The sequence below is a fragment of the Halichoerus grypus genome, chromosome 8, assembly GCF_964656455.1.
Source record: "Halichoerus grypus chromosome 8, mHalGry1.hap1.1, whole genome shotgun sequence".
In the NCBI taxonomy this organism is placed as follows: Eukaryota; Metazoa; Chordata; class Mammalia; order Carnivora; family Phocidae; genus Halichoerus; species Halichoerus grypus.
In genome coordinates this window covers 94,157,583-94,182,901 of record NC_135719.1, presented here as the reverse complement: position 1 = coordinate 94,182,901, position 25,319 = coordinate 94,157,583, and the positions used below count along the sequence as shown (strand labels likewise).

The 25,319-nt window shown below is 38.5% G+C and overlaps 1 protein-coding gene and 1 long non-coding RNA gene across 5 annotated transcripts in view; both read right to left on the bottom strand.

Moving 5' to 3' along the window:
- SSTR1 (somatostatin receptor 1) overlaps window positions 1-6,020 on the bottom strand; it is a 137,024-nt gene extending 131,004 nt beyond the window's left edge. For 2 of the 3 annotated variants that reach the window (XR_013440667.1, XR_013440668.1), the window contains exon 1: window positions 5,802-6,020. Coding sequence is in view for 1 of the 3 variants with exons in the window: in XM_078053597.1 (XP_077909723.1) it covers window positions 5,802-5,821 (20 nt within the window). In the remaining 2 variants the exon portion in view is untranslated. The remainder of the gene's footprint in view (window positions 1-5,801) is intronic. The other variant, XM_078053597.1, reaches the window with a different exon arrangement.
- A 2,792-nt stretch (window positions 6,021-8,812) lies between these two features.
- On the bottom strand, window positions 8,813-14,303 carry LOC118543109 (uncharacterized). Of its 2 annotated transcripts, XR_004920916.2 has the most exons (4): window positions 14,200-14,303; window positions 13,910-14,036; window positions 9,737-9,784; window positions 8,813-9,530 (listed from the first exon to the last, which is right to left on the bottom strand). It is a non-coding gene; the product is annotated as an uncharacterized LOC118543109 (long non-coding RNA). The 2 variants fall into 2 exon arrangements; XR_004920914.2 differs by lacking the exon at window positions 14,200-14,303 and having other exon boundaries at window positions 13,910-14,152.
- Window positions 14,304-25,319: the final 11,016 nt, after the last annotated feature.

Sequence of the window (25,319 nt, the reverse complement as noted above, 5' to 3'; positions counted from 1 at the left end):
CAGAGTGCTTTAATCTGGGGTCTTAAGGAAATAATAGATATTTTTTTATTATGTTATGTTAATCACCATATAATACATCATTAGTTTTTGATGTAGTGTTCCATGATTCATTGTTTGTGTAGAACACCCAGTGGTCCATTCAATATGTGCCCTCTTTAATACCCATCACCAGGCTAACCCATCCCCCCACAGCCCTCCCCTCTAGAACCATCAGTTTGTTTCTCAGAGTCCATTGTCTCTCATGGTTCGTCTCCCCCTCCAATTTTCCCCCCTTCATTTTTCCCTTCCTACTATTTTCTTCTTTCTTACACAATTCACAGCACTTACCATAGCACATACCCACCCCAATGTCTATCACCCAGCCACCCCATCCCTCCCACCCCCCACCACTCCAGCAACCTTCAGTTTGTTTCCTGAGATTAAGAATTCCTCATATCAGTGAGATCATATGATACATGTCTTTCTCTGATTGACTTATTTTGCTTAGCATAATATCCCTCTAGTTCCATCCACGTCGTTGCAAATAGCAAGATTTCGTTTTTTTGATGGCTGCATAATATTCCATTGTATAGGGAAATCCAAATCAAAACCTCAGTGAGATACCACCTCACACCAGTCAGAATGGCTAAAATTAACAAGTCAGGAAATGACAGATGTTGGCGAGGATGCGGAGAAAGGGGAACCCTCCTACACTGTTGGTGGGAATGCAAGCTGGTGCAGCCACTCTGGAAAACAGTATGGAGGTTCCTCAAAAAGTTGAAAATAGAGCTACCCTACGACCCAGCAATTGCACTACTGGGTATTTGCCCCAAAGATACAAATGTAGTGATCCGAAGGGGTACGTGCACCCCAATGTTTATAGCAGCAATGTCCACAATAGCCAAACTATGGAAAGAGCCAAGATGTCCATCAATAGATGAATGGATAAGGAAATAATAGATTTTTAAGAACACCAGTACCCTATTTTGGTGTGTATCATTTCTTATCACCTGTCACCTTAAAATGCATGCTGCTTTGAGTGAAGTGAGTTCCCTGAGTGGGGGTTCGTTTTTCTCATCCTCGTGTTATTAATCCCCATCATAATGCAGGTTGTATTGTAGATGCATGTTTGTGAAATGAAAGTTAAACCATCAAAACTCATTTGCTGAAGTCCCTCTAAGAGGACAATCTCATTCAGGAGGCAGGACACACCCATAAAAAATATGAAGTAGCAAAGCCTGGAGATAGGGAGTCTATCCCCAGAGCACTAAAACTGTCCCAGTTAGCTGTACTGTGCAGGGCCCCAGAATACAGTGACACTTTTAAGAAGAAGGGTAAAATATCAGAAATGGGTTTTCCACTTATGTATTCCTTGAATATGCTAAAGAAAAGAATATATTTGAAATGTAGAATTAAGGGAAAAAGAGAATAATCTAAAAATGTGTTTCACTTTTTCCTATTTCTTACCTAAAGGCAGATTTTCCTAAAACTTGTTAACCAAACAACAGAAGAGGTAAGTGAAGCAAATGCTAAATGCATTACTATTTAGCCAAAGTCTAAAAAGCATTATTATGAATATATTTACTGTGCTTTTCAAAGCAAGGTGGCTTTTAAACTCCATCTTTCTTTTTTGTTGTTTTATCATAAAATCTTTCGAGAGCGGCATCTCGGGAAAGAACTTGGGGCGAGGATTCAGAAGACTTGAATTCTAAGCACAATTCTGCCTTTAAATAGCTATGTGATTTGGGTTATGTCTCTTTACTAGGGGTTTCAGTTTCTTAGCTTTAAAACGAAGGCATGTTCTGAGATAATTACTGAGTTTCTTCCAGGGACTAAATTCCATGAGAGCCGTTCTAGAGGTCCACAATTTACAACTATAAAGCAAGTCACAAATAGAATTCTTTGAGTCAAACTCCAGATGAAAGACCTCTCGATTCATTATGTCTTTAAGGATTCTGTTCCTTCTCTGTGTAATCAAAAGTGAGAGCAGACCAAGGGATATATAAGAACAATGCATCATCATTGCTATGATTAAACAGAGAAAGCCCCAGAGCTGACTTGCTGCTCTATAAATCACAAATTAAAACTTTGTTGTGGACGACATTCATATTCCAAGAATAGTCTTCTCCCATAGGATGTTCCTGGTGATTATTGATCACACGGAAAAAGAGACATGTCTATTCTAGTTAACATTGGTTGTATCTGTCAGTTCCTGGCTGCAAGCAAGACAACGAAACTCAGCTATCTAAGCAAACAGGTCAGAAGGATATTGGGGGCTCCCGAGGCCAGGCTTGGAGAGCAGGCCGAAACCCAAAGAGGCCTAGAGGTTGTGTAGCTTAGGCCACAAAGGACTCATGCCCTACCACAGAAAAATTTGGTCCTTGAGCCCCACCTGTGACCGATCGAACTCCAAACTTTTCTTCCTACCTCGAATCACTCACATAAAAGCCCCAGGAGCAAGCGCCTCCTTACTCCTGGCTGAACCAGGGATTTGGTGCCTCAGATTAGAGGCCAGAGCAGGAACCTGAAGTCAGGCAACACCCACCCTTCCCAGACTAGGCGCAGTAGAGCAGTCCATGAAAGGGACATGTGGGCCTAACAAGTACGTGCTGGGGGCAGGGGGAGAAGAGGTAAGTGCTCAACAGTAAAAAAGAAAGAAAAACAAAGCAGATCTCTATATATTGTTCAAAATATTAATAAAAGAAAGCAAATTATATATGCATATTTGTTGTTTAATGGATTAAGCAGAAAGTAATAATCACAGAGTTAAAAGCCATTGTAAATATTTTAACATGACTTGTGAATTTTTTTAGCTTTTAATTCCATAGGTAAACATGAATAAATTCTTCCAGTAAAAATTCAAATTTTACTTAACTATATAGAGTAAAAATTTTAAGCATCCCTTTTACACTCCCCAATCTAGCTTTTTCCTAAAGGTAACTACCACTCTCCATTTGTTGTTAAATTTTCTGGAACTTTTTCTATTCACTTACAGATCTATATAAAGGAAAATATAACTTATATGCATACATACATTTATACACATGCACAAATGTGAAATAATATATTGCATACAGATATGCAACATGTTATTTTCTACTTAAAATATGTATTGAAGACCTTTTCAGATAAAGCCCCATAGATCTACCTTATTCTTAACTGTTACCTAGCATTGCATTGTCTGTTATGCAGCATATTCAACTACTCCTGTATTGGTAGATATTTCAGTTCATTCCAAATGTGAGCAAAGCACCAAACAGTTGTTTTAAAGCACTTAGCAGGGTGTGTGTGTGTTCCTTTTCTTTAAAATGAAGCATTATGTGGGGCATGGGTTGAAACAATACTGTATTTATCCAAGTAAAGTTAACATTTTTCTGAGTTTTTTATCTTCTACAGGAAGGAAGGAAAAAAAGACTCATTTTGAAATCTGGTCATAGCTTGAACCAGTTGGATGATTTTAGCTGTAAGTAACAGAGATCCAACAACAACAACAAAGAAGTGGATAAAGAATTAGGGAGCTTATTGCCTCACAACAAGAAATTCAGAGGTAGAAGGTTTTAGGAGCAGAGCAATATCAACAGGGACCCAAGCTTCTTCCCTCTTTCTCACCTCCTTCCTCGACATGTTGACTCTGTCTTTGTTCTGCCCTGGGAACAACATGTCTGCAGTAGTTCTAAGGTTTCCATCCTCGTGCAACAACATTTAAATCAATTTAAAAAGCACAAGCCACTGTTTTATAATCCTTTTTTAAGATTAAGGAAACATTTCCTGAAAGCCCCCAAATAAACTGTCATTTGTGTTTAATTGGCCAGGATTGTGTCACACGTCCACACTTACAACTAGCACTGGCAAAGGGAATAGAATGATCACACCGACTTAGACTAGAAAACATGGGCCACCCCACCCCTTTGCAGCTGAAAAAGAGCTTGGGAAACATGGCCACCCGATACCTGAACGAACGCTGGGTTCCATTAGCAAGGAAAGAGTTGAGGTGGAGGAGATGACTGTGCTGTAAGCTAACAACAATGCCCCCACCACGCCAACAGACCACACACTTCCCTAGAAAAACTCGTGATGCACACAAGTGAAGGTCTTTGGAAAGCATAATTCATTAGTATGCCAGCTAAGTAGCCTCTCCTGTCCTGAACATCAGAGTTGAGTAGTTATAGGACAATGAGGAAATGGGAGCTCAAAGACCCGCCTCAAACAACAGCTATAGACAAGGCAGTAGAAGTTCCTGCTTTTGCCTGTCCTACCCTTCCTCATTCCCTCTTTTTTTTTATGTTATGTTAATCACCATACATTACATCATTAGTTTTTGATGTAGTGTTCCATGATTCATTGTTTGCGTGTAACACCCAGTGCTCCATGCAGTATGTGCCCTCTTTAATACCCATCACCAGGCTAACCCATCCCCCCCACCCCCCTCCCCTCTGGAACCCTCAGTTTGTTTCTCAGAGTCCATAGTCTCTCATGGTTCGTCTCCCCCTCCTCATTCCCTCTTTATCTCTCCCACTGCAAAACAATTGTGAGATGAATCCTGGAGGGTGAAAATAAATGTTTCTTTCAAATAGCAGCTTAGCAGTTTAGCCTAAGGGAAACATATGTCTGTAAATGTGCACATGTATATACATACATGTATGTTCATGTATGTGAGTGTGCTTTTTTTATAGCCACAAAGCTTATGTTTCGAGATTTTATTTATTTATTTAGAGAGAGAGGGAGAGAGTCTGCATGTGCATGTGAGGGGGGAGGAGCAGAGGGAGAGGGAGAGAGAATCTCCAGCAGACTCTATGTGAGCGGGGAGCCCAGTCAGAGATCAATCTCATGACCCTGAGATCATGACCTGAGTCAAAATCAAGAGTCCAACACTTAACCAACTGAGCCACCAAGGCAGCCCTGTGAGTGTGCTTTTATATTACAAATTAAATGAGTGATAGGAATTAAGGGGGACACTTGTGATGAGCACTGGGTGTTGTATGTAAGTGATGAATCACTAAATCCTACACCTGACACTAGTAGGACACTGTATGTTAACTAACTAGAATGTAAATAAAAACTTGGAAGAAAAAAAAGAAAAAGAAAAAATAAATAAAAATAATAAAACATTCAGAAAATAGAGGCAAACAAGAAGGAAGAATTTTAAATATCCAAAATCTTTCAGCCAGAAATAACTACTGTTGGTATAGGACTATACCATTTTATAGTTAAAAACTCTTTCTCACATCAATATTTGTTTATCCCATCAAGGAAACTTAATTTAAAACACCGATTTTTATACCGTCACAGACTCACTTTTCAGTATCATTCCTAAAACTCACTAATAAAAAAGTTAAAATGTCTCCTTTTTCAAAACTTGTGCACGTTTCATCAAAATGCAATGGGAGCAACCAAGCAAAATAAAATGAAACATAAATGATTCCTCCATAAATAGCAGTCCTGGCAACGCTACTCTAACACTGTGCTAGAAAGTTATTATGAAATACACGATAATATAAGTTCTGACTCACCGAATTTTATCACCCAATCTATAAGGATCTGAGCTTTTCCCAAAGCAGCTGTATCTCTAACCCAGATGTTCTATTGGCATTCTTTCTTCCTGGACCTTTCTAGTATTGACTGGCACCTCTCTCTACCCCATTTTTGTGCCAGCCCACTATCAACCCAGCAATAATGCAACATTAAACAGGAATGATACCCAGCAGCACCGTTGGAAAATGGAAATGAGAGTCTTCATTAATTTAGAAAATCCAGGACTGCATATGAACTTTTCTGCAATAATTTCTCTCCCTGATTAAGTCAATAACTAAACCAGTACTCACAGCCATATTATCCAGACCATTTGCTTTGATTGTTTCCTCTGGTTAAAAGCAGCATTTGTTCTTTCACTCTCAGGCTCTCGAAAGTAAAGAGGCAAGTTTGGATCAAGACGAGTAATGCTCAGTCCTCACAGAAATCCAGAAGACAGTTCCCTATGTTTCAGCCGAGTGGCCCTGAGCCGGCACATACGTGCTAACAGCGTTGGGGAAAGACAACGGGCAATGCTGCAGAAGGAGGCTTTGGCCAAGTTACAACATAGATGTAGGGCCATTGTATATGCTCTGCTAACTGCTGACATCTGTTCATGGACTGTCCTTGCAGTAGCTATACCGTGAGAGTACTTATAACAAGGACATATAAACACGGTGCCCTGAAGTCGAAATATTTTATCTCCTATTAAACACAACCTCACAGATCATTTCAGCAATTAAAAAAGAGAGAGAGAGATAGAGAGAGATTTGGGGGTAGAATTAGGAAAACTCACTTTACTGAAGTGTCAAATAGCTAAGTAGTTTTTTAAAATTCTCTATACTGGGGCACCTGGTTGGCCCAGTCGGTTAAGTGTCTGCCTTCAGTTCAGATCATGATCCCAGAGTCCTGGGCCCGCTTCTCCCTCTCCTTCTGCCTCTCTCCCCTGCTCATGCTCTCTCTCGCACTCTCTCTCTCAAATAAATAAAATCTTTAAAAAATAAAATTCCTTATATCACAATCTACTGCCACAGTATTAAGACTAATAAATGGCAATAAAGTCTAGTGTTGTTGACCATAAAAGAAGCTTCTAAAATACAGTTTGAATAATAATTACACACATGTGTTTATGTATATGGAGCTGCCCTTAGTGTTAGATTTGATATCTGATGTTAGAGGGTTGCCTGTAATTCGTGCCTCACAGCAAGACAGGTCTTTTTATGTCAGAAACCAAATGCAAGATGGCCTGTTCTTAAACGTCCACATGCTGCTTGGCACCTGAATTTAAATTGTATATTATTTTTTTGTGGTTCAACAATCTGATTATTTTTCTTTTTTTTTTTTAAAGATTTTATTTATTTATTTGACAGAGAGACATAGCGAGAGCAGGAACACAAGCAGGGGGAGTGGGAGAAGGAGAAGCAGGCTTCCTGCCGAGCAGGGAGCCCGATGTGGGACTCGATCCCAGGACCCTGGGATCATGACCTGAGCCGAAGGCAGACGCTTAACGACCGAGCCACCCAGGCGCCCCATGATTATTTTTCGATAGAAATTTAATGTAAATTGCACCTGAGTATATTTAGAGTGGCTTGTAGCTGGAGTCCAGCTATCATAGACAGCATTCTGGCATTTACTTGGAGAAGATATAATTTTCAAACGGCGGGGGTCAGCCGTAGCAGGTCACTAAGAACTGCTCAGGAAGTCACTGATTCCTGGAAGATGTGATTGGTGTCTTGACACCCTGGAAGTTTTCCCAGATTACTTGGCTAAAGCAGATAAAGTTCAGTTTATGCCCTTGCTCATATGTATTTCCTTGCTGATCATGGAAAATGGGAGCAAGGGAGGATAGTCCTTTAGATTTGATTTTGCAGGGGACAGAGCAACTCCCTATTCCTTCAGTCGGTGATCCAACAAATATTCATTGGGCATTTACTATGTACCCAGCATTGTATTAGAAGCTAGAGAAAATGACGGTGAGGCAAAACAAACATTCTCATGTGTTAATGAAGCATAAGGTTTAATGGGCAAGATTAACATTAAGCAAATAATCATACAAATAAATATGAAATTGTCACTATGATAAATGCTGCCCATGGAAAGTCTATAGTATTATCAGGGCATAGAAGAAGGATATTTGGCACAGCTAAGGAAGTAAGGGAAAGCTTTTCTGGAAAAGAAACAATTGAGATAAAGTCTGAAAAATAAGTAAAAATTATTAAGTGAAGAAGGAGGGAGATCATTCCATACACTAGAAACAAATGTGTGGAGGCCCCAAAGCAGAAGGAACACATATGCTTGGAGGGCTGGCAGACCAGGGTGTCTGAAGCAAAGAGAAGGAAGACAGGCTCTTATAAGATGAGCCTCAAGAGGTAGGAAGAGGCCCCCCCATACAAGACTTTGTTTACCAGATTAAGGGCTCATATTCTTAGCCATGTAGACAAAATCAGGGCAAACATAACTTTAGAAAGAGGTAATGGATGCTTATAAGAGAGATTAAAGTCAACACATCGACTTCCTAGTATTATGTGCAAGGAGCAATGGTGGAGTCTGAAGAAGATGCCAAAGGAATACAACAATCTGTATCCAGAACACAGAAGCAGCCCAACCAAGATTAGGGAATACGTCCCATGTTGTAAGAGAACATCTTCACACGATACAAAGATTTACTAGAGGAAGAGATCTTGCAAGATGACAAGAGGGAATGGAATCTGGGAAAAACTTCATGGGAAAAGGCTGACAAACAGTCAATAGAATTTCTACAAGTAGAAATGAAGGGTTGTGGGATTGGTACTATTGACAAAAGTATCAATGTGAGCAAAAACCAAACTCCCAAAGTGATTGATGTTGGCTATCTTCAGGAGAAACGGTAGAAACTTCAGTTAAGTTGTGATACAGGTCGTGCATGGAAATGGTGCATCACAATGATGTCTTACATTTAAATAATGCTCTACACTATTACTAAACTCTTTAACTTACAATCTCTATAAATCTCCAGAACAATACTATAAGAGAGATAGGGAGGCTTTGGCAATTATTCCCATTTTATTTAAATCTAGAGAGGATAAATAATTTGTCCAAGAACATACAATTAGCAAATGATTGACCCAGGATTAAAACACAGATCACAAGTTTTCACTCATTCACGATTCAAAAATTTCAGTCATTCAGAATCCATCTTTATTTTTTGCCACATCTGCATATCACTTTATTGTTATATACTTAACTGTTTCTCTTTCAATCAACTTAACTTTTTCCTTAAAAAAATTTTTTAAAGGAAACCTTATATCACTTCCCAAAATGGAAAACCAGTATCATTTGGCACAAATTTAAAGGTAACCATAAACATAAAGACTTTGAAGAACAAAACAATTCTAGATACTATAGTCTTTAAAAGAGCCTGACAGGGGGCGCCTGGGTGGCTCAGTCGGTTAAGCATCTGTCTTCGGCTCAGGCCATGATCTCAGGGTCCTGGGATCGAGTCCCATGTCGAGCCCCACATCAGGCTCCCTGCTCGACGGGGAGTCTGCTTCTCCCTGTACTCCTCTCCCCTGCTTGTGCTCTTTCTGTCTTTCTCTCTCAAATAAATAGATAAAATCTTTAAAAATAAAATAAAAGAGGCTGAGACATGAACATTTCTTTGTTAAAAAGAGAGATTAGCAAGTATTATAAAGGTGTGAAGAAAACATGCTGGTGAGGATATGGAGAAATGGAAACATTTCAAATGCTCCTGGTGGGTGGGAGTATAAATTGGGACAACCACTTTGAAGAGCAATTAGGCAATGTCTATATACTATATAAATATATATATGCGTGTGTGTGTGTGTATATATATATAGTAAATATATATACTGCAAACAGTATATTTATATTTATTTATTTATATGCATTATTTTGAATACAGACATTCTACTTCTAGATATATGCCTTAGAGCAGGGATCAGTGAACTTTTTTCTGTAAAGGTCCAGTTGGTAAATATTTTAAACATTGCAGGCCATACATTCTCTGGAGGAACTACTCATCTCTGTTGTGGTAGTGTGAGAAACTGTAATCGATAATATATAAACAAATGAGCATGGTTGAACTCCAACAAAACCTTATTTATAGACACTAAAATTTGATTTCCATATAGTTTTAAGGATCGAATCATTTCTTTAAAGCTTTTTTAAAATTATGAAATGTCAAACACATAAAAAATATAAAAATATTAATATGAATACACATACCCAAACCCAGATTTTTCATACTTACTGAGTTAGTTTTGCCAAAGGAGTAAACCTCTAGAAGAAGGTGGTGAATCTGTTGTACAAAAAAAATAAAAATAATTTTAAATAAAACCTTAAGAGTATTTGGTGTGGAAATTTTCAATGTTCAGTGTTTTTGGAAATGTCATTGACTTTTGGTATGCATATGAAATATGTAAATAACTTTTATAATTAAATAGCAGGGAGGATTAAAGAAAATAGCCAGCAAAGTTCCTTGAAAAGAGTTAGTGCTATACAATAAATGAGTATAATTATTAATAAAAGGCAGTGACATTTTGAAATGTTCAAATACTTGGTGTTAGTTGTTGAATATTTATGGAAATTATTGCCCTGTCTTCTGTCAAAACAAAACAGAATTTCCTTTTTCTCCTTTTATCTCCTCTATCACAATAGTAGGACTCAGTTTTTGATGAAATTTCATTCATATTTTAATCATTTGGAAGTACCACAGCTGAAACTTTTTAAAATATTGAATGTTGTTTGTACTTTATACATAATTATCTATGGCAAAGATGATAGTAAAAATATGTCTAACAAATATCGAGTGCTTACAATATGCCAACAGTGTGTTAAGTGTTTTAAAAATATAATCTCATATAATCCTTATTTAACCCTGTTATGTAGGTTTATTACTGCCTTTGCTTTGCAGGTGGGGAAAGTGGAAACAGCTCAGTGTGACTTGCCCAAAAATATAAAGCCAGGACGTGGGGTGGCTAGGCATTTGAAATGAGTCCTGTTAGCTCAAGATGGAGTCTTTGTCCTTAGTCACTCTGCAAGTATACTGTCTCAAAAAATCAAAAACATTTGTAAGTCAAATTCTGTCATACAAAGCAAGGAAACATCAAATTTTATTTTAACATTTCTCAAAATAAATTGGCCGTTACTAGATTTTGGAAACCCATGGGGTCATAAACACTCCATTATGTTTTATTGTAATAAGATCTAAGTATTTGCCACAATTCAATTTCACAGCTCCAATTGCACACTTGGAATGTTCACATGTTAAATTATACTATGCAGGAGGGCTAAGACAATTTAGTATACTCCTGTCTGCCACGCACTTGCTAGAACTTAAAACAAGGAGATTCACTTTAAGAAAACACTTTCTCTGAATATACATCTCAGGAGACCTAGGATTCCCCCCAGTAAGGATGGCGCTGTTTCCGGTGTTCACAGAACACTTCAGCACCTGGCCAGTGTCTGACCATGTGCTATTGCTTGCCCAGCACAGAAAGTGCTAGCAGTCTCTGTGAGAAGTCTGGCTGTCACTATTATGTTACTAATAGGCAAATAGGTGTCAGGCTGACTCAGGACAATTCCATAGGTTTTAGACCAGCTAGTCCTGAGCTTTGAGTACTATCCTTGCTTCTCACCTGCAAGCTGTCCAGTCAATGATCTAGTAAGAAGAACAAATGGTCTACTGTTTAGTCAACTATTTTGTGGTATTACAACCCGAAAATGCAGTGGCTTACAACAACACTTACTCTTTTACATAAAGGATACAGGTCAGCTGCAGGTGTGTTGATGACATAGGTAACCAGGTGGGATCTTACCTTGGCTGAGCTGGGTCCACCAGGCCAGCTCTGTGTGTCCACACAATATAGACACACACATATATTTACATTCGCTTATAAATTTATAAGTATTATGGTATTCAATTTTTAACTAGTAGAAAGATCAATTTTTCTAAAATTCTATCCATCACATTTATAATATTTTGGGAGAAATCTCAATACCCCTTGATCTTACATTTCCACATGGAGGGACTTCCAGGGTCTCTCAATCTCCTCATTCACTCCTTCCAGGACAGGCAATAATAGGTGCATTTAGAAGTGTCTGGGAATTCACAACACAGGTCCTCTGGGCTCTCTCTTGTAGCAGCCCTGCTTAGTAGGAGAGTACTCTCTGGTGTATCCTCTTTCATGAGGAAAGAGGTCTGACCCTGTCCAGCTATGCCAGTGACTAGATGGGCAGATTTTATCCAGAGGGAATCTAGCAAGCCTATTGTGACCCCATAGTTATATCTTCAGCCCAACTGTTACTAGTAATTCAAGATCCATCTGTCTGACTTCTATGTTCATTTCTCAGTTGGTTCTACCCTTAGGCAGGGAAAAAGAATATTCTTTATTGACTCCCCTTCCAAACTCTAATAATAATAATAATAATAATAATAATAATATAAATATTTATTAAATACCTACAACTTAAATATATGATCTCATTTAATTATCCCAATAAGTCTGAAAATTGTTTACTTTATAGCTGAAGAAACCCAGCCTCAAAAGAGCCACGTGATCCTCCCAAGGTCACATAGCTAATAAATTGGTAGACTGAGTTGCAAAGCCAGCTTTATTGGAAGCCAACACAGATGAGCTCTATCCCAGCCCAGACTGCTTCTGTGTGAGGTAAAAATGGGGGAGGAGAGCAGGAAAGGCATGAGAAGGCAGAACATCTGGGATGTCAGGTATTTTTATTTTCTTGGTTTCTTTATCTTTCAGCAAATTGTACTGTTAATAATTTAGACATATTTTACTGTAGAGCTTTTCCATCTTCCTGTGAATTTCAGTAATTTATTAAGATAGCTTGGATTTTGTTTGAAGACAATAGTAAGATAGGGTGTAATTCAAAAAAAAATTTTCATGAGTGCAAATTTTTACAAATATATCTCTATTCTGATATGAAGCTACTACTAGTACAGAGAGGGGTAATGACCTCTCTGTGGACTTTTGTTCAAGACCTGAACCTTACAAAGTTTTCTACCATGCTTAAGCCCTGCTGTGATTGACTGTTTCCAAATTGTGATAATTGGAGGTGGGACTTCTATCTATATAATTATACAACTCGTGGATTTAGCCAGAGTTAAGGTAAGAAAATTTTTACCAGTGACAGATAGTGGGATTTTTGTTCTTTTTCTGATATTTTGATATTTACCTGATCCTTTAGAAAGGATATTTATGTAACTTCTTAGGCTTCCTGCTTTTAATTTTGATGACAATATGATATCATGTCTCTTTTTCTTTAAACCCTGAGATTAATAAAATGTATTCCTGGAGAGTTCCCATTCACATAAGTGCTATTATCTCAAAATCTTGATATAGGGAAACACCACAGACCTCAATTCCTTCTGCCCTTTTCTCTGTGTTACTTGTCAAACCGTTATTGGAAATGAGCCTCTGACCTTTTTTTCTACCACACAATTTCTAATAAAGATGCTGCCACACGACCGTATCCTAGTAACTAGGTTTTACACTGAGAAAGACGATTAAGAAAGAGTCCAAGATAGGGCTGGTTTCGAACATCAGCAAAGGTAATTTGCTAGTCTTGCTCTCTTTTTCAATTTCCTTAATTTAGATGAATAACTCATCTAAGCTTAATGTTCTTTCTGATAAAAATACTGTCCTATGGACCCAAATTAGCATATTTGCTTTTGATTACCTTGCAGAACTATTTGCTCTCTTTTCTGAAAAGCTCAATAATTCATATAAGGCTCAGAGGAATAAAATTACTGTGTGTGGCTGAAAAATCCCAACTCCCCTGCTGGGGTGAAATGGCAGGCTTCAAAGAATTTTTAAATAAATAATCAAGAGAGAGTCTCCATCTCGCCTCTGAACTGCTGCATAAGCAGTTCCTTAGTCATCTGATTTTGCAGAGACATAGAACAGCCGTAGTTTCCCCGGCAGGTGGTATGCAGCAAATACGGCCCGTCTTGCACCAAGGGCAGACCGGAAGTGCTCTCCAGCGGGGCTTGGTGGGGCTGGAGTCCTCAACTTACAATGCAGGAGCTCGCTTTTATACTCCTGAAGTCCGAGAGTACAAAATGTACCCTTCCCAAGCAGATGTGAGGAGAAGAGAGGCAAGAACGCGCAGGCACCCTGGAGAAGAGCCCTCTGCTCTCTGAACTGTCTGCTGGGCAGCAGAGGAGAAGCGTGGGAAGAGAGACCTGGGTGCGCTGGTCACTGTGTTATGAGATGGCATTTTTTGCTTCCCAGGTCACAGAGGAAGCCACGCACCTCAACCCAACCCTTGCTTCCTCCCCGCCTGAGCCCCTCTCACCTAGGGTCAGGAAAGCCATATTCAGGCAGAATTCCGGTAGCTTTCGGTTGTGGACACAAAAGCAGGTTTCCTAAAACCACTCTTCTCTCCCGTCTGCTGCCCTTACCTAAGCTCGGAGCGTTCCTAACGGCGACTCACCGGGCTGGCAGGGCTGTGGGTCAGATCCGACGTGCAGCTGGATTCGCTCATCGTGACAATCACACTTCCCCAGGAGATTCTTCACTGTAACGAGCCTAAAGAAATTTCTCAGAAATGTTAAGTCCTGCCTAGAGGTATACTTTTCAGTACTCCTGGTGGCGCTTGTTCTTCGTCTCTCAGTGAAATCAGCCTAACCCACACCAAGGGGACTATGGACCCCGCGTTGGCCAGTATTTCAGCTACAGTGGGGTTCCTTACCTCAATGGTTCAGACATCTGCTTCTTTTCTTTCTTCCTTTACTGCAAAAGGGCTCCATATGTCTTGTTTTAGCACAGTATGCTTGCAGGCACAGCAGATTAAACAATGCCAGTTGAGAACCATATGGCAAAATATGAAAATCGAAATCAAATTTATATCTCTATAATGCAAGATTTCTTGAATTTTAGTTTTTCACACACCATCATTATGTCATATCTGCATTCCACCTGTAGTGTGAGTTTAATATTTTTCACTAAGTTGACCCACATTTGTACTCCTGAAAATTAACTTCAAGGGAGCTACCGTAAGTGTACTATGTAACTCACCATAAATAAAAAATAAATATAACATAAATATATGATCATTAGAATTCAAAAATTTTCATGCCCCCTGAAAGTCATCTTGCAAACCAACAGTGGTTGCAAACCATATTTTGAAAAATTCTGGTGTGCAGGCTTAAAATTTACAAATTTTTCTAGTAGACAGTAATTCACTTAATTATTTACAAAAATCAGGTATAACCATCCTTTTTAGAGATGAGAAACAGGCACTCGCTCCAAAAAATAGAGTTTTCATGCTGAAAGAGACATTGACATTGCTTTTATTTGAGACCCATCTTTTCTAATTTTTCACAGTGGATGTGTGACTTCCCCAGGATCATTTGTGGTCTAAGAGCCTAAAATTCCAGGCTTCAGATCTTTTAGAACAAGGCCTCTTTTAATTGGTTCCATGCATACCATAAAAAAAAAAAAAATCCTTCTTGTGACTGTCCACATTTTGGTTGCACTAAAACTGTGCCAAAATCATATATTTGAAGTAATTGATGATTGAACTATGAAAAATTCCTCATAACATAAAAATTTTATTTGGTAAGTCAGGTATTACTTTTCTTCCCATTTGGCAGATAAAAAATCATGCATTTAAATAATTTGTCCCAAGTCAAACATGTTTCTATAAAAGTAGAAACAAAAAAAAGTTAAAATTTTTATAAGACTCAAGTGGGGTTTTAAGATAGGCTTTATAAATTACATTAGAAGACAGCACCATTTTGAAATTTCTCCTAGTAAAAAATATATTAAAAGTATATAAACAATTTAATTGGAATAAAATATCTTAATGATTTCTTCACCAAATTAATGAAGAGGTAAACTGTAATCATCTAAAGCAAATAGCGAACCTAAAATTTCAGATAAGACAACACTCAGTTTACTAGTCAAAAGAAATAAAAGATATTACATAGATGTTCAACAAAAATATCCATAAGAAAAATAAAAAAAGACTGGCATTATTACTATGCCATTAAACATTACATTAATTCATGCTACAAATAAATACATTTTAACAAATGACCACTAATTTAGTTTACTTCCAAATATAAATGTAATATGGGAATTTACAATCTCTGAGTGATAGAGAAGCATATCAAATAAACATTGCTTCATCCTTCCCTCTTCCCCCTCCCTTTGCCCGCTCCTACTTTCCATTTCCGTTCCCCAGAGGTAATCACTATTGAGTTCCTTGTATACTCTTACTGAAAAATTTGTTGAATATTTATATTCTTTGTTTTTAGGCAAATAGGATCTGAAAACATCTATTGCCACACTATTCTGAGCTACTTTTTCTTGATCTCAGATATCTTTTCATATCATATACCAATCTCTTATATTCTCTTAATGGTAGCAAGTGTTCCGTTGAAGGTATGTGCAACCATTAATACCAGTGGTTGGCAAATTTTTTCTGCCAACAGTCATATTTCAGGCTTTGTGAGCTATATGATCTTTCTCACAGGTACTCAACTCTGCCATAAACAATACATAATTGATGGGCGTGGCTGTATTCTAATAAAACTACAGAAACAGGCTGCAGACTGGATTTGGCCCACAGGTCATAGTTTACTGAATCTTGACTTATACCGTCAGTCATGTAATGGTGGAAACAGTTATTTCTTGTTTGTTGCTATGAAGACAAGTGCTGCTATGGAACTCTATAATGCATATACATTTGTTTGGTCAAGGTAGAAAGAATCCACTACCAGGTATTTAAAATATTGCCTTAAAAGTAAGAAGACAATCTTGTATATTCTGGGCTTCTTTCCATCAAGCCCATGTGGTCTATCCATGGGCAAATGGGTATTTTCTGTCTGGATCCATTTATTTTTTTGATCTGGCCCCTTTCCCACCCTTACAATGGCTAAATGAAAAATCCAGAGACTCAAATCTATTATTGTATCTACTCCCTATGTCTTGTGTTACCTAGAGATTAGTGACAGAGTATTGTCCTTTTGGGAGAGAATTGTCTAACTCAAAGGTTACATGTAAATGGAAACACCTGGAGAAAAACCAAATGGAGAGTAATGAAATGACTGCCTTTTGGTCTTTTTTTTTCTTTTTCCCTTTTTTTCTTTTTTTTTTTTTTCTCCTGAGACTCTTCTTAGCTAGTTGAGCTTATCAGCAGAATAGTACCAGACAATAGCAGAATAGTACCAGACAATAGGAAGTTTCTGGGATCAGCTTTCAGCGTTTAAGACCTCTAAGATACTTTCTATCAGCTACTTCAAAGGATAGAGAAGTTACTACTCTCAACAGCAGGGAATTTGGGAAAACATCAGAACATCAGATCAGGTGTTATCACAGAGGATAGGAGGCACAATTTCTTCCTCTTCCTTGAGTTAAACGTTTATACAATGTCTGGCAAGATGCTTACAGGTGGAGTTAAACAGGAGCTTCTGTTCCTGCCTCTCTACAAATGGTCTCACCATCAGCCCATGCAGATATATGATTTTTAACTCCTTTTTCTTTCTTTATCACTGAAGTGCCCATTTGAAATATTATTACTAGTGTCAGCATCTTCGTTTCCTTTCTTAAATTGTGCTTAAAAAAATAAAGTTGAGGAGGGTGTCCAAGATGGCAGCAAAGGAAGACGTTGAACCCACCTCCTACCATGAATACACCAAATCTACAGCTACATATGAATCATTTCCATCTGAAAACTAGATGAACTGCTCTGCACAACAAAAGATATAAGGAGCACATCAATTCAGGTAGCAGAGGCAGAGACCTCAGCCTCACAAAAATAAAACTCATTCCCCATGCACCAACACCCAACAGGGAGGGATCTCACCAGGCAGGCACTTCTCCTGGAGGAGCAAGGGATTGGTGCCCCACATCAGGCACTTTGGCCCCTGGGATCTGCACTTGGAGAACCAAGCCCCCAGAATGTGTGGGCTGGAAACCCAAAGGAGCAAATATCCAGGTGTCCCAAAGTACTATTGGAAACTGAGATTCCCCTCTTAGAGAGCTCAGGTGTTGTCTTGCTGGCCCCAAGACCCAGTGAGAAAACAGCAGATTGAAAAGCACCTAGATTAAATGTAAGGGAGATTCACCTGCTGATCTGGGAACACAGGCTGGAGGGGCAGGGGGTAACTGAGACACTCCCTGGAGACAGAAGCACCAACAGACACCACTGTTGCCCTGCCTGCTAGCACCTCAGGGGGGTGCTAAGCTTGGATGCTGCTGCCTTGCTGGGACAGGCAGGCATGAGCTGTCACAATACTTGTTGCGGGCAGATAGTGCAAGTGGTTGCAACACTCTCCCACCTTCTGGGGCTGACAAGTGCGAGCAGTCATGGCGTTCTCCAGCTCCCAGCCTGAACACAGCATGCATGCACAGAAGTTACTCTCTCACTGCATTGCTAAAGCCCAGTAGGAATGAGCAGTCAAGACATTTTCCCATTGCCTTTCTGAGGCCCACAAACATAGCCCACCCACTATACTCTCAGGCTGCCTTGTTAAAGCCAGCAGGCACATACAATCCACACAGGGGACACCTGATTACCTGGCCATGATGGTCAAGAGACCTGGTGTTCTAGAGCTCCATGGGACTCTAACAATCAGAGAGTTCTTGGCAGGCCACTAGACCCAGGGCAATGCACGGCTAGCAGTCTGAAATACAATTCCAAGTTCCTGTGAAAAAAGCCTATTTACTTAGTCTGGAGCTTTAGCCTGAGGGACAGGCTTCAGGTTTCCCAAACTAAAGGTTAAGGAGGCGCTCCCAGGAAGTAAGCAGGCAAACACCGTCCTTGCGCACAATCTTGGGCTAGAGGCCAGCAGGGATTACAACTGGGGTCCCATATGACTATGTATGTTTGCCTGCTTTAAAAGCTGCTCCCTGTGGGTCTGGTTTCCAATCAGCCTGCAAGTAGGTGATAAGTGAGATTCCTTCCTTTGGGTCACTGACAGGTCTTGGCACACCCTCAATTATGGGGATATATCAAGAATAAATCAGGTGGTTCAGACAATCACAAAGGTTCAAGTGACAACCAAAAGGCTAGAACATGGTTGAATGAGAAAGATCACCTACACAAGGCCACTAAGAGACAGAGAGGTAGCTGTTTCGCCTAATACATAGAAATAAACACAGAGAGTCAAGCAAAATGAGGCAACAAAAATATGTTGCAAATGAAAGAACAAGATAAAACATCAGAAAAAGAACTTAATGATACAGAGATAAGTAATCTACCTGATAAGGAATTCACAGTGGTGGTGATAAAGATGCTCACTGAACACAAACTGACCAGATAAGGACACATTCAAAGAAAGAATATTACAGGCCAATATCCCTGGTGAATATAGATACAAAAATTCTCAACAAAATATTAGCAAACCAAATACTGCAATACATTAAAAGGATCAAACACCCATAATTAAGTGGGATTTATTCCAGGGATGCAAGGATAGTTCAACTTTCACAAATCAATCAACATGATATGCCACATTAGCAAAATGAAAGATAAAAATCATACAATCATCTCAAAAGAATTTGAAAAAATTAAACATCTGTTTATCATAAAAGTTCTCAACAAAGTGAGTATAGAGGAAATGTACCTCAACATAACAAAGGCCATAAATGACAAACCCACCACTAACCTATTCAATAGTGAAGAGCCGAAAGCTTTTCCTCTAAGATCAGGAAAAAGACTAGGATGCTTACTATCCCCATACTATGTTTATTTAACGTAGTATTGGAAGTCCTAGCCATAAAAATTAGGCAAGAAAAAGAAAAAAAGGCATAAAAATTAGAAAAGAAGAAATAAAACTGTTATTATTTGCAGATGATATGATACTATATATATAGAAAACCCTAAAGGCTCCACCAAAACCATTAGAACTAATAAATGAATTCAGTAAAGTTGCAGGATACAAAAGTGGTATACAAAAATCTGTTGCATTTCTACACACTAATAATAAACTATCAGGGAAAAAAATCAAGAAAATAATTCTATTTATAATCAGATCAAAAAGAATAAAATACCTAGGAATAAATTTAACAAAGAAGGGGAAAGACCTCTATGTTGAAAACTATAAGACACTGATGAAAGAAATTGAAGATGATACAATTAAATGGAAAGATATTCAGTGCTCATGGATTAGAAGAATTAATATTGTTAAAATATCCATGCTACCCATTGCAATCTACAGATTCAATGCAATCCCTATAAAACTTCCCATACATTTTTCACAAATGAAAACAAATAATTCTAAAATTTGTATGGAACCACAAAAGACCCCAAATAGTCAAATCAATCTTGAGAAAAATGAATGAAGTCAGAAGTTTCATGCTCTTATTCCAAACTATACTATAAAGCTAATCAAAACAGTATGGTATTGATATAAAGACAGACACATAGATCAATGGGATAGAATAGAAGGCCAAGAAATAAACCCACACATAGATGGTCAATTAATTTATAGCAAAGGAAGCAAGAATATACAATGAGAAAAGAACTGTCTCGTCAATAAATGGTGTTGAGAAAACTGGAAAGTTATATGCAAAAGAATGAAACTAGACTACTTTCTTACATCGTATGCAAAAATCAATTCAAAATGGATTAAAGACTTGAATGCATGACCTGAAACCATAAAATTCCTAGAAGAAAACAGTAAGTTCCTTGATATCTTTCTTAGCAATGTTTTTGTAATGGAAGTATAATTGACACACAATGTTATATTAGTTTATGTTTACAACATACTGATTCAACGATTCTATACGTACTGAATGCTCATCACTTTAAGTGTAGCCGCCATGTGCCACCATACAATATTACAATATTATTGACTAAATTCCCTATGTTGTTATTTTTCATCTCCATGACTTACTGATTTTATAACTGTAAGTTTGTACGTCTTAATCTCCTTCATCTGTATCACTCATCCCTTCACCCACCTCCCCTCTGGCAACCACTAGTTTGTTTTCTGTATTTAAGAGTTTGTTTGGTTTTTTTATCATTTATTTTATTTTTTAGATTTCACATATAAGTGAAATCATATGATATTTGCCTTTGATTTATTTTACTTAGCATAATACCCTTCAGATCCATCCATGTTGTCATAAATGGCAAGATTTCATTCTTTTTTATGGCTCCATAATATTTCATTGTACATATGTACCACTGAGGAGGGGATGGTAGGGGGTGCTAAAATAGGTGAAGAGGATTAGAAATATAAACTTCTTGTTATAAAATAAATAAGCAATGAGGATATAATGTACAACATGGGGAATATAGTCAATAATATCATGTTAATTTTATAAGGTGAAAGATGGTGACTGGACTTATTATGGTGACCATTCCCCAATGCATACAAATTTCAAATCACTAGAGTATACACCGAAACTAATATAATATTGTATGTCAATTAGACCTCAATAAATTAAATAAATACATGGACAACCAAAAAATAGCTAAATAAAGTCCTGTGTGCTTGATTCACCATCATCCCATCAGACGATTAGGCTGAGGTTTTTGAATAAATATCTTTGTGCTTGAAACTTATTGACTGACTGGCTTACCTTTAGAGGGTAACACTCACCACCTGAACTAGGTCCCAAACTAACAAAGGAGATATAAACACCATGAATAATTACCGATATGACAGTTAATATTAATCTGGGTTTGAAATTTAACTTGACTGAAATCCATTCAGGCTCATTAGACTCTGGCAATGTCATGGTTTGCTCGGCTGTCACTTCTGTCATGAGCTAGCTGATCTAACCAATGGTATCTGGCATATCCCACCTCATAAAAAAGAAAAGGTTATATCCCTTTCAGTGTTCGTCCTCTCTGAGCCCCTCTTACTTACCTGAGAAATGTCTTTCTTTTCTCTCTAATGTCTCACCCCTTTTCCATAATAAGTCTATGAAGCCCAAGGGTATTTACTCAATTAAAAGTGTCAGTCCTGGTTATTAGTGATTCAGAGAAAAGACATCAGAGAGTCTCATCAGTTCCCTGCAATGCATCCTTCTTAATCTTTGCTGCTATTGCTGCCAAAAATCATGGCACCTGGTATAACTTTAGTGATCCGGGTATGAGCCTCACAGAAACCAGGTTTCCTTGTGGCACTTTCTCAGAAGAGAGCAAAAAAGATGAAGTTTCTCTCTCCAGTATTGTAACTACCTCAGGCCTCCCCACACAAAGCTTTATAGGAAACTGGAGAAAGTCTCCCTAGGAGATGACCCTTTATGTTAAAACCTTGCAATTAGCACCCAAAAGAAATCAAGCAGATGTAGGGGGAAAAAAAAAAAAGGTGAATTATATCTGTCAGGGTAACATCACCAAAGAAAAGACTGGAATAGGACACGCTGCTGGGTTGGCACATCAAACTTTGCTAGCAGTACCTCCTGCTGAAAACCTGTATGTACTCATTCAGAAAATCACAAAAGGGCTTTTTCGATAAGTCCCCATGTTGACCCAAGAAATTCGTTTTGAATATGGACAGGAAACATCTAGTTTGACAATGGATACACAGACACACACACACACACAGACGCACACACAGAAACCACTGTTTATTATGTGTAACTGCTCCACCCAAATTGTCACAAAGCAGCTGACCCCTACGTCACCTGGAACTGGCTTCAGGTGATGAAACCATCCCTTCCAGCTGGTTTTCTACATAGCCTTTCCACTGCCGCAGTATAGAAACCCATAATCAAGGTGTTTGACAATAGCTTATCACCCATCTCTTTCCCAGCGACTTATAAAATAGAAGTTACTGCATTTCAGAAACATTTTCAGATGAATAATTGTAAATATACAACATGAAACATGCATTTACTCAATCTGCTGCTTTATCTAGAAGGTCATTAAAGCTCATGTATAGCATGAGCACTGAATGTGTTGCATTTGCTCTAAGCAATCTCATTCTATAAGTTTCAAGTTAAATCTGTTGTTATATCTTATTTTCTCCCATATTCTATTCTCCACAACAGAGGTGGAATGTAGAGTAACATCTCTGACTCATTGAGTTTCAGTCTTGGGCATTCCAGAAAACTTTGAGTAAAGGTACTTCTGTCAGACTAGAGAAGGACCAGCTGTATTCATGATATATAGTAAAAAAACAAAAGACAATAAAGGACAATAGGGACAAAAATTAAAGTTCAAAATCTTCTCTACAACCTTTTGAACCCCAAGAGTCCCTTTAAGATTCTATTTGGAAAGGAGAATACAAAGACTGAAAAGGCCTATCTTTTAAATCATCCATTACTCTTTTCTTTTAAACACTGAGGAAGAAAATATCCTCTCTTGATATTGAACATATTTGACAGAGGACATAAAAAAAAAAAATCTTCGTGTGTGGGCCAATGGCGTCTACTTCACTCACCACTGAAGTTAATCCACAGCCTTACACCTTCTCTATTCTTTACTCTATGTCTGCCTCATTCCCATTAATGACTAAGCCTCTACTTCATGAAGCAAACAGGGACCAGTGGACATGAGCCCAATTCAACTGAACAAATGCTTATTGCATGCCTACCACATGAAGTAATATATTGACTGCTGGCATTCAAAGACAGGGAGAACATAGTCCCCACTTTCAAGAGCTTGCCTTCCCACCCCCATGGCTCCTTCCACCTAAATCTTTATCCACATCCATACCTTCCTTCCTCTTTCAGTCTGAGCTTGCTTGAGGCTAAGCCTTCAGACAGAGCTCTTAATTATATCTTTTCCTCATTCCTTCACGTCCCTTGTTTATGACTCCATCTGATTTCACCTTATAAACCTCTTACTTTTTATTGGCTAGGGTCAAAAGTGGGCAGAGGTACAAATGAGACAAGAATGACAGAATATTGACAAATGTTGAAGCTGTGTGATGAGTTCATGGAGGTTAATTATACCACTTGCTTATTTTGTATATATTTGAAATTTTCCATTTTAAAAGGTTTAAAAAAGAGATATGCCAAGCAGAGAACTGTTTGGGTACTGTAGACCTCTTTTCTCTCTCAGTGACTCTGGTCATTTTTAATGTAAATAAACAAAATTTTTTCCATACCTATACTGCTCCCTTATTGTGGCTGATGTTAATTCTGGGCGTAAAAGAAAATCTGAGAGGAAGCAGAGTGTCTAAATCAACACATATCTAATTAGTCTCACCGTTGTTAAAAATCCCTTGTTGGCTCTTTGAGAAAAAAGTTCAAACTCTTTAAAATGGCATTCATGACTTCACAACTTCCCACCTTATCTCACTTATCTTCAGTTTTCTCTCACTCAGTATTTGCCCATATCATTCAGCATGGGCACATCAACTACTTTCATGTCAGTGAATTTGCCATGAACTCTTACACCCTTTTGACCTTATACATACTAATCTCTTCTGCCTTGAGAGACATCCTCATCCCCTGGGTCTCCCGGCCAGTTCTCATTCATCTTCCTCACTGTGCTGAAATACCACCAAATGTGTACCATCTTGCCCATCCTCATACTCTCTCATACCTGTCTGTTACTCATATGCTTCCCCCACTACACTGTGAGCAGCTTGGAGGCCGCATCTGTGCCTTATTTACCTTTCTATTATTCTCAGCACCAGCCTAATGATTACAACTCAGTAGATGTTAAAATTTTTGCTGAATTAATCAATGAATAAATATAAACAAAATGCTAAAGACATAGGCATATCATATAAAAACATAAAGATATATTATATCTGATAAAATAAGAAGCACCACAAAGTTTTCTGATGACTAATTTGAATATAAAAGAATCTCATGGAGCTTAATATGACACTATTTTAGGGGCTACGGTGATGATTGAAACAGACAATATCCCCGAGCTCACATAGCTTACATTCTATTTAAGGTATACAGATAATTAACAAATACAGAATATAGTGTCAAGTAGTGATAAGTGTCATGGAAAAAAAAATTAAGGCAAGATCAGGGTTGGCAGGGGTGATAGATTACATAAGGAGATGAGTATAAGCTTCTCTGGGGAGGTAATATTTGAATAGGAACCTGAATGAAGAGAAGTAATGAGCCAGCTAATAATCAGGAGGAAAAGCAGTCAGAATACAAGGACCCAAAAGTGAAAAGGCGCAGAACTGGGAATTTCAGTAACTAGGAATCCTTGTGCCAAAATCTGAGATTCTACCACCAGAAAGATATATCCTTTGGGGTCCTACGGGCTTGTCTTTCTTCACCATTTTTCTATTAATAAGCAAACATGGCTAGGAGCAGTGACATTTCAAGTAGGGATTAATTAACAACCTGCAGAGAATAAAACAAGAGCAGGAAGGTAAAGTGAATCACAGAACAGGTCCCTGAAAGGGAGGACCAGCGTGCCCTAAGCCATGCCCGGGTCGCTGCTGTACCTACACTGGTCCTAGATACAGACGACAGCCTATTGAGATAACCTGTGGACAGGTGAGATGCGAAACAAGGTGATGTTTCTGCTTCCTGTCCTCCCAATTGTGGACACCCCGTCTCCTCTACTCACTTTGTCCGGTTAAAAAGCATCCTCTAAACAACGTCAGGGTCAGTGACAAGAAGGACTGTCAACTCTGAGATGCTATCAGTCACTTTAAAGAAAATAGAAGAATCAATTCTGTTTGACTTTGAGCAAATGACCCTGCTATGGCAAGGCAGAAAAAATGTGGTCCTTGGGAGTCCAGGCAGCTGTTTGCTCATGGCGGTGACGTTGCCACTGATACCTCTTAGCAGTGGCAGTAACCAACAGCATGGCCAGTAATACAGGCTCCGGGGGCCAAGATCACTCACCCTGTGAAAGGAAAAACACACGCTGCCCTTTCAGACACTTGGAAAAATCAACAGCGTGGCAAGAGCGAGATAAAG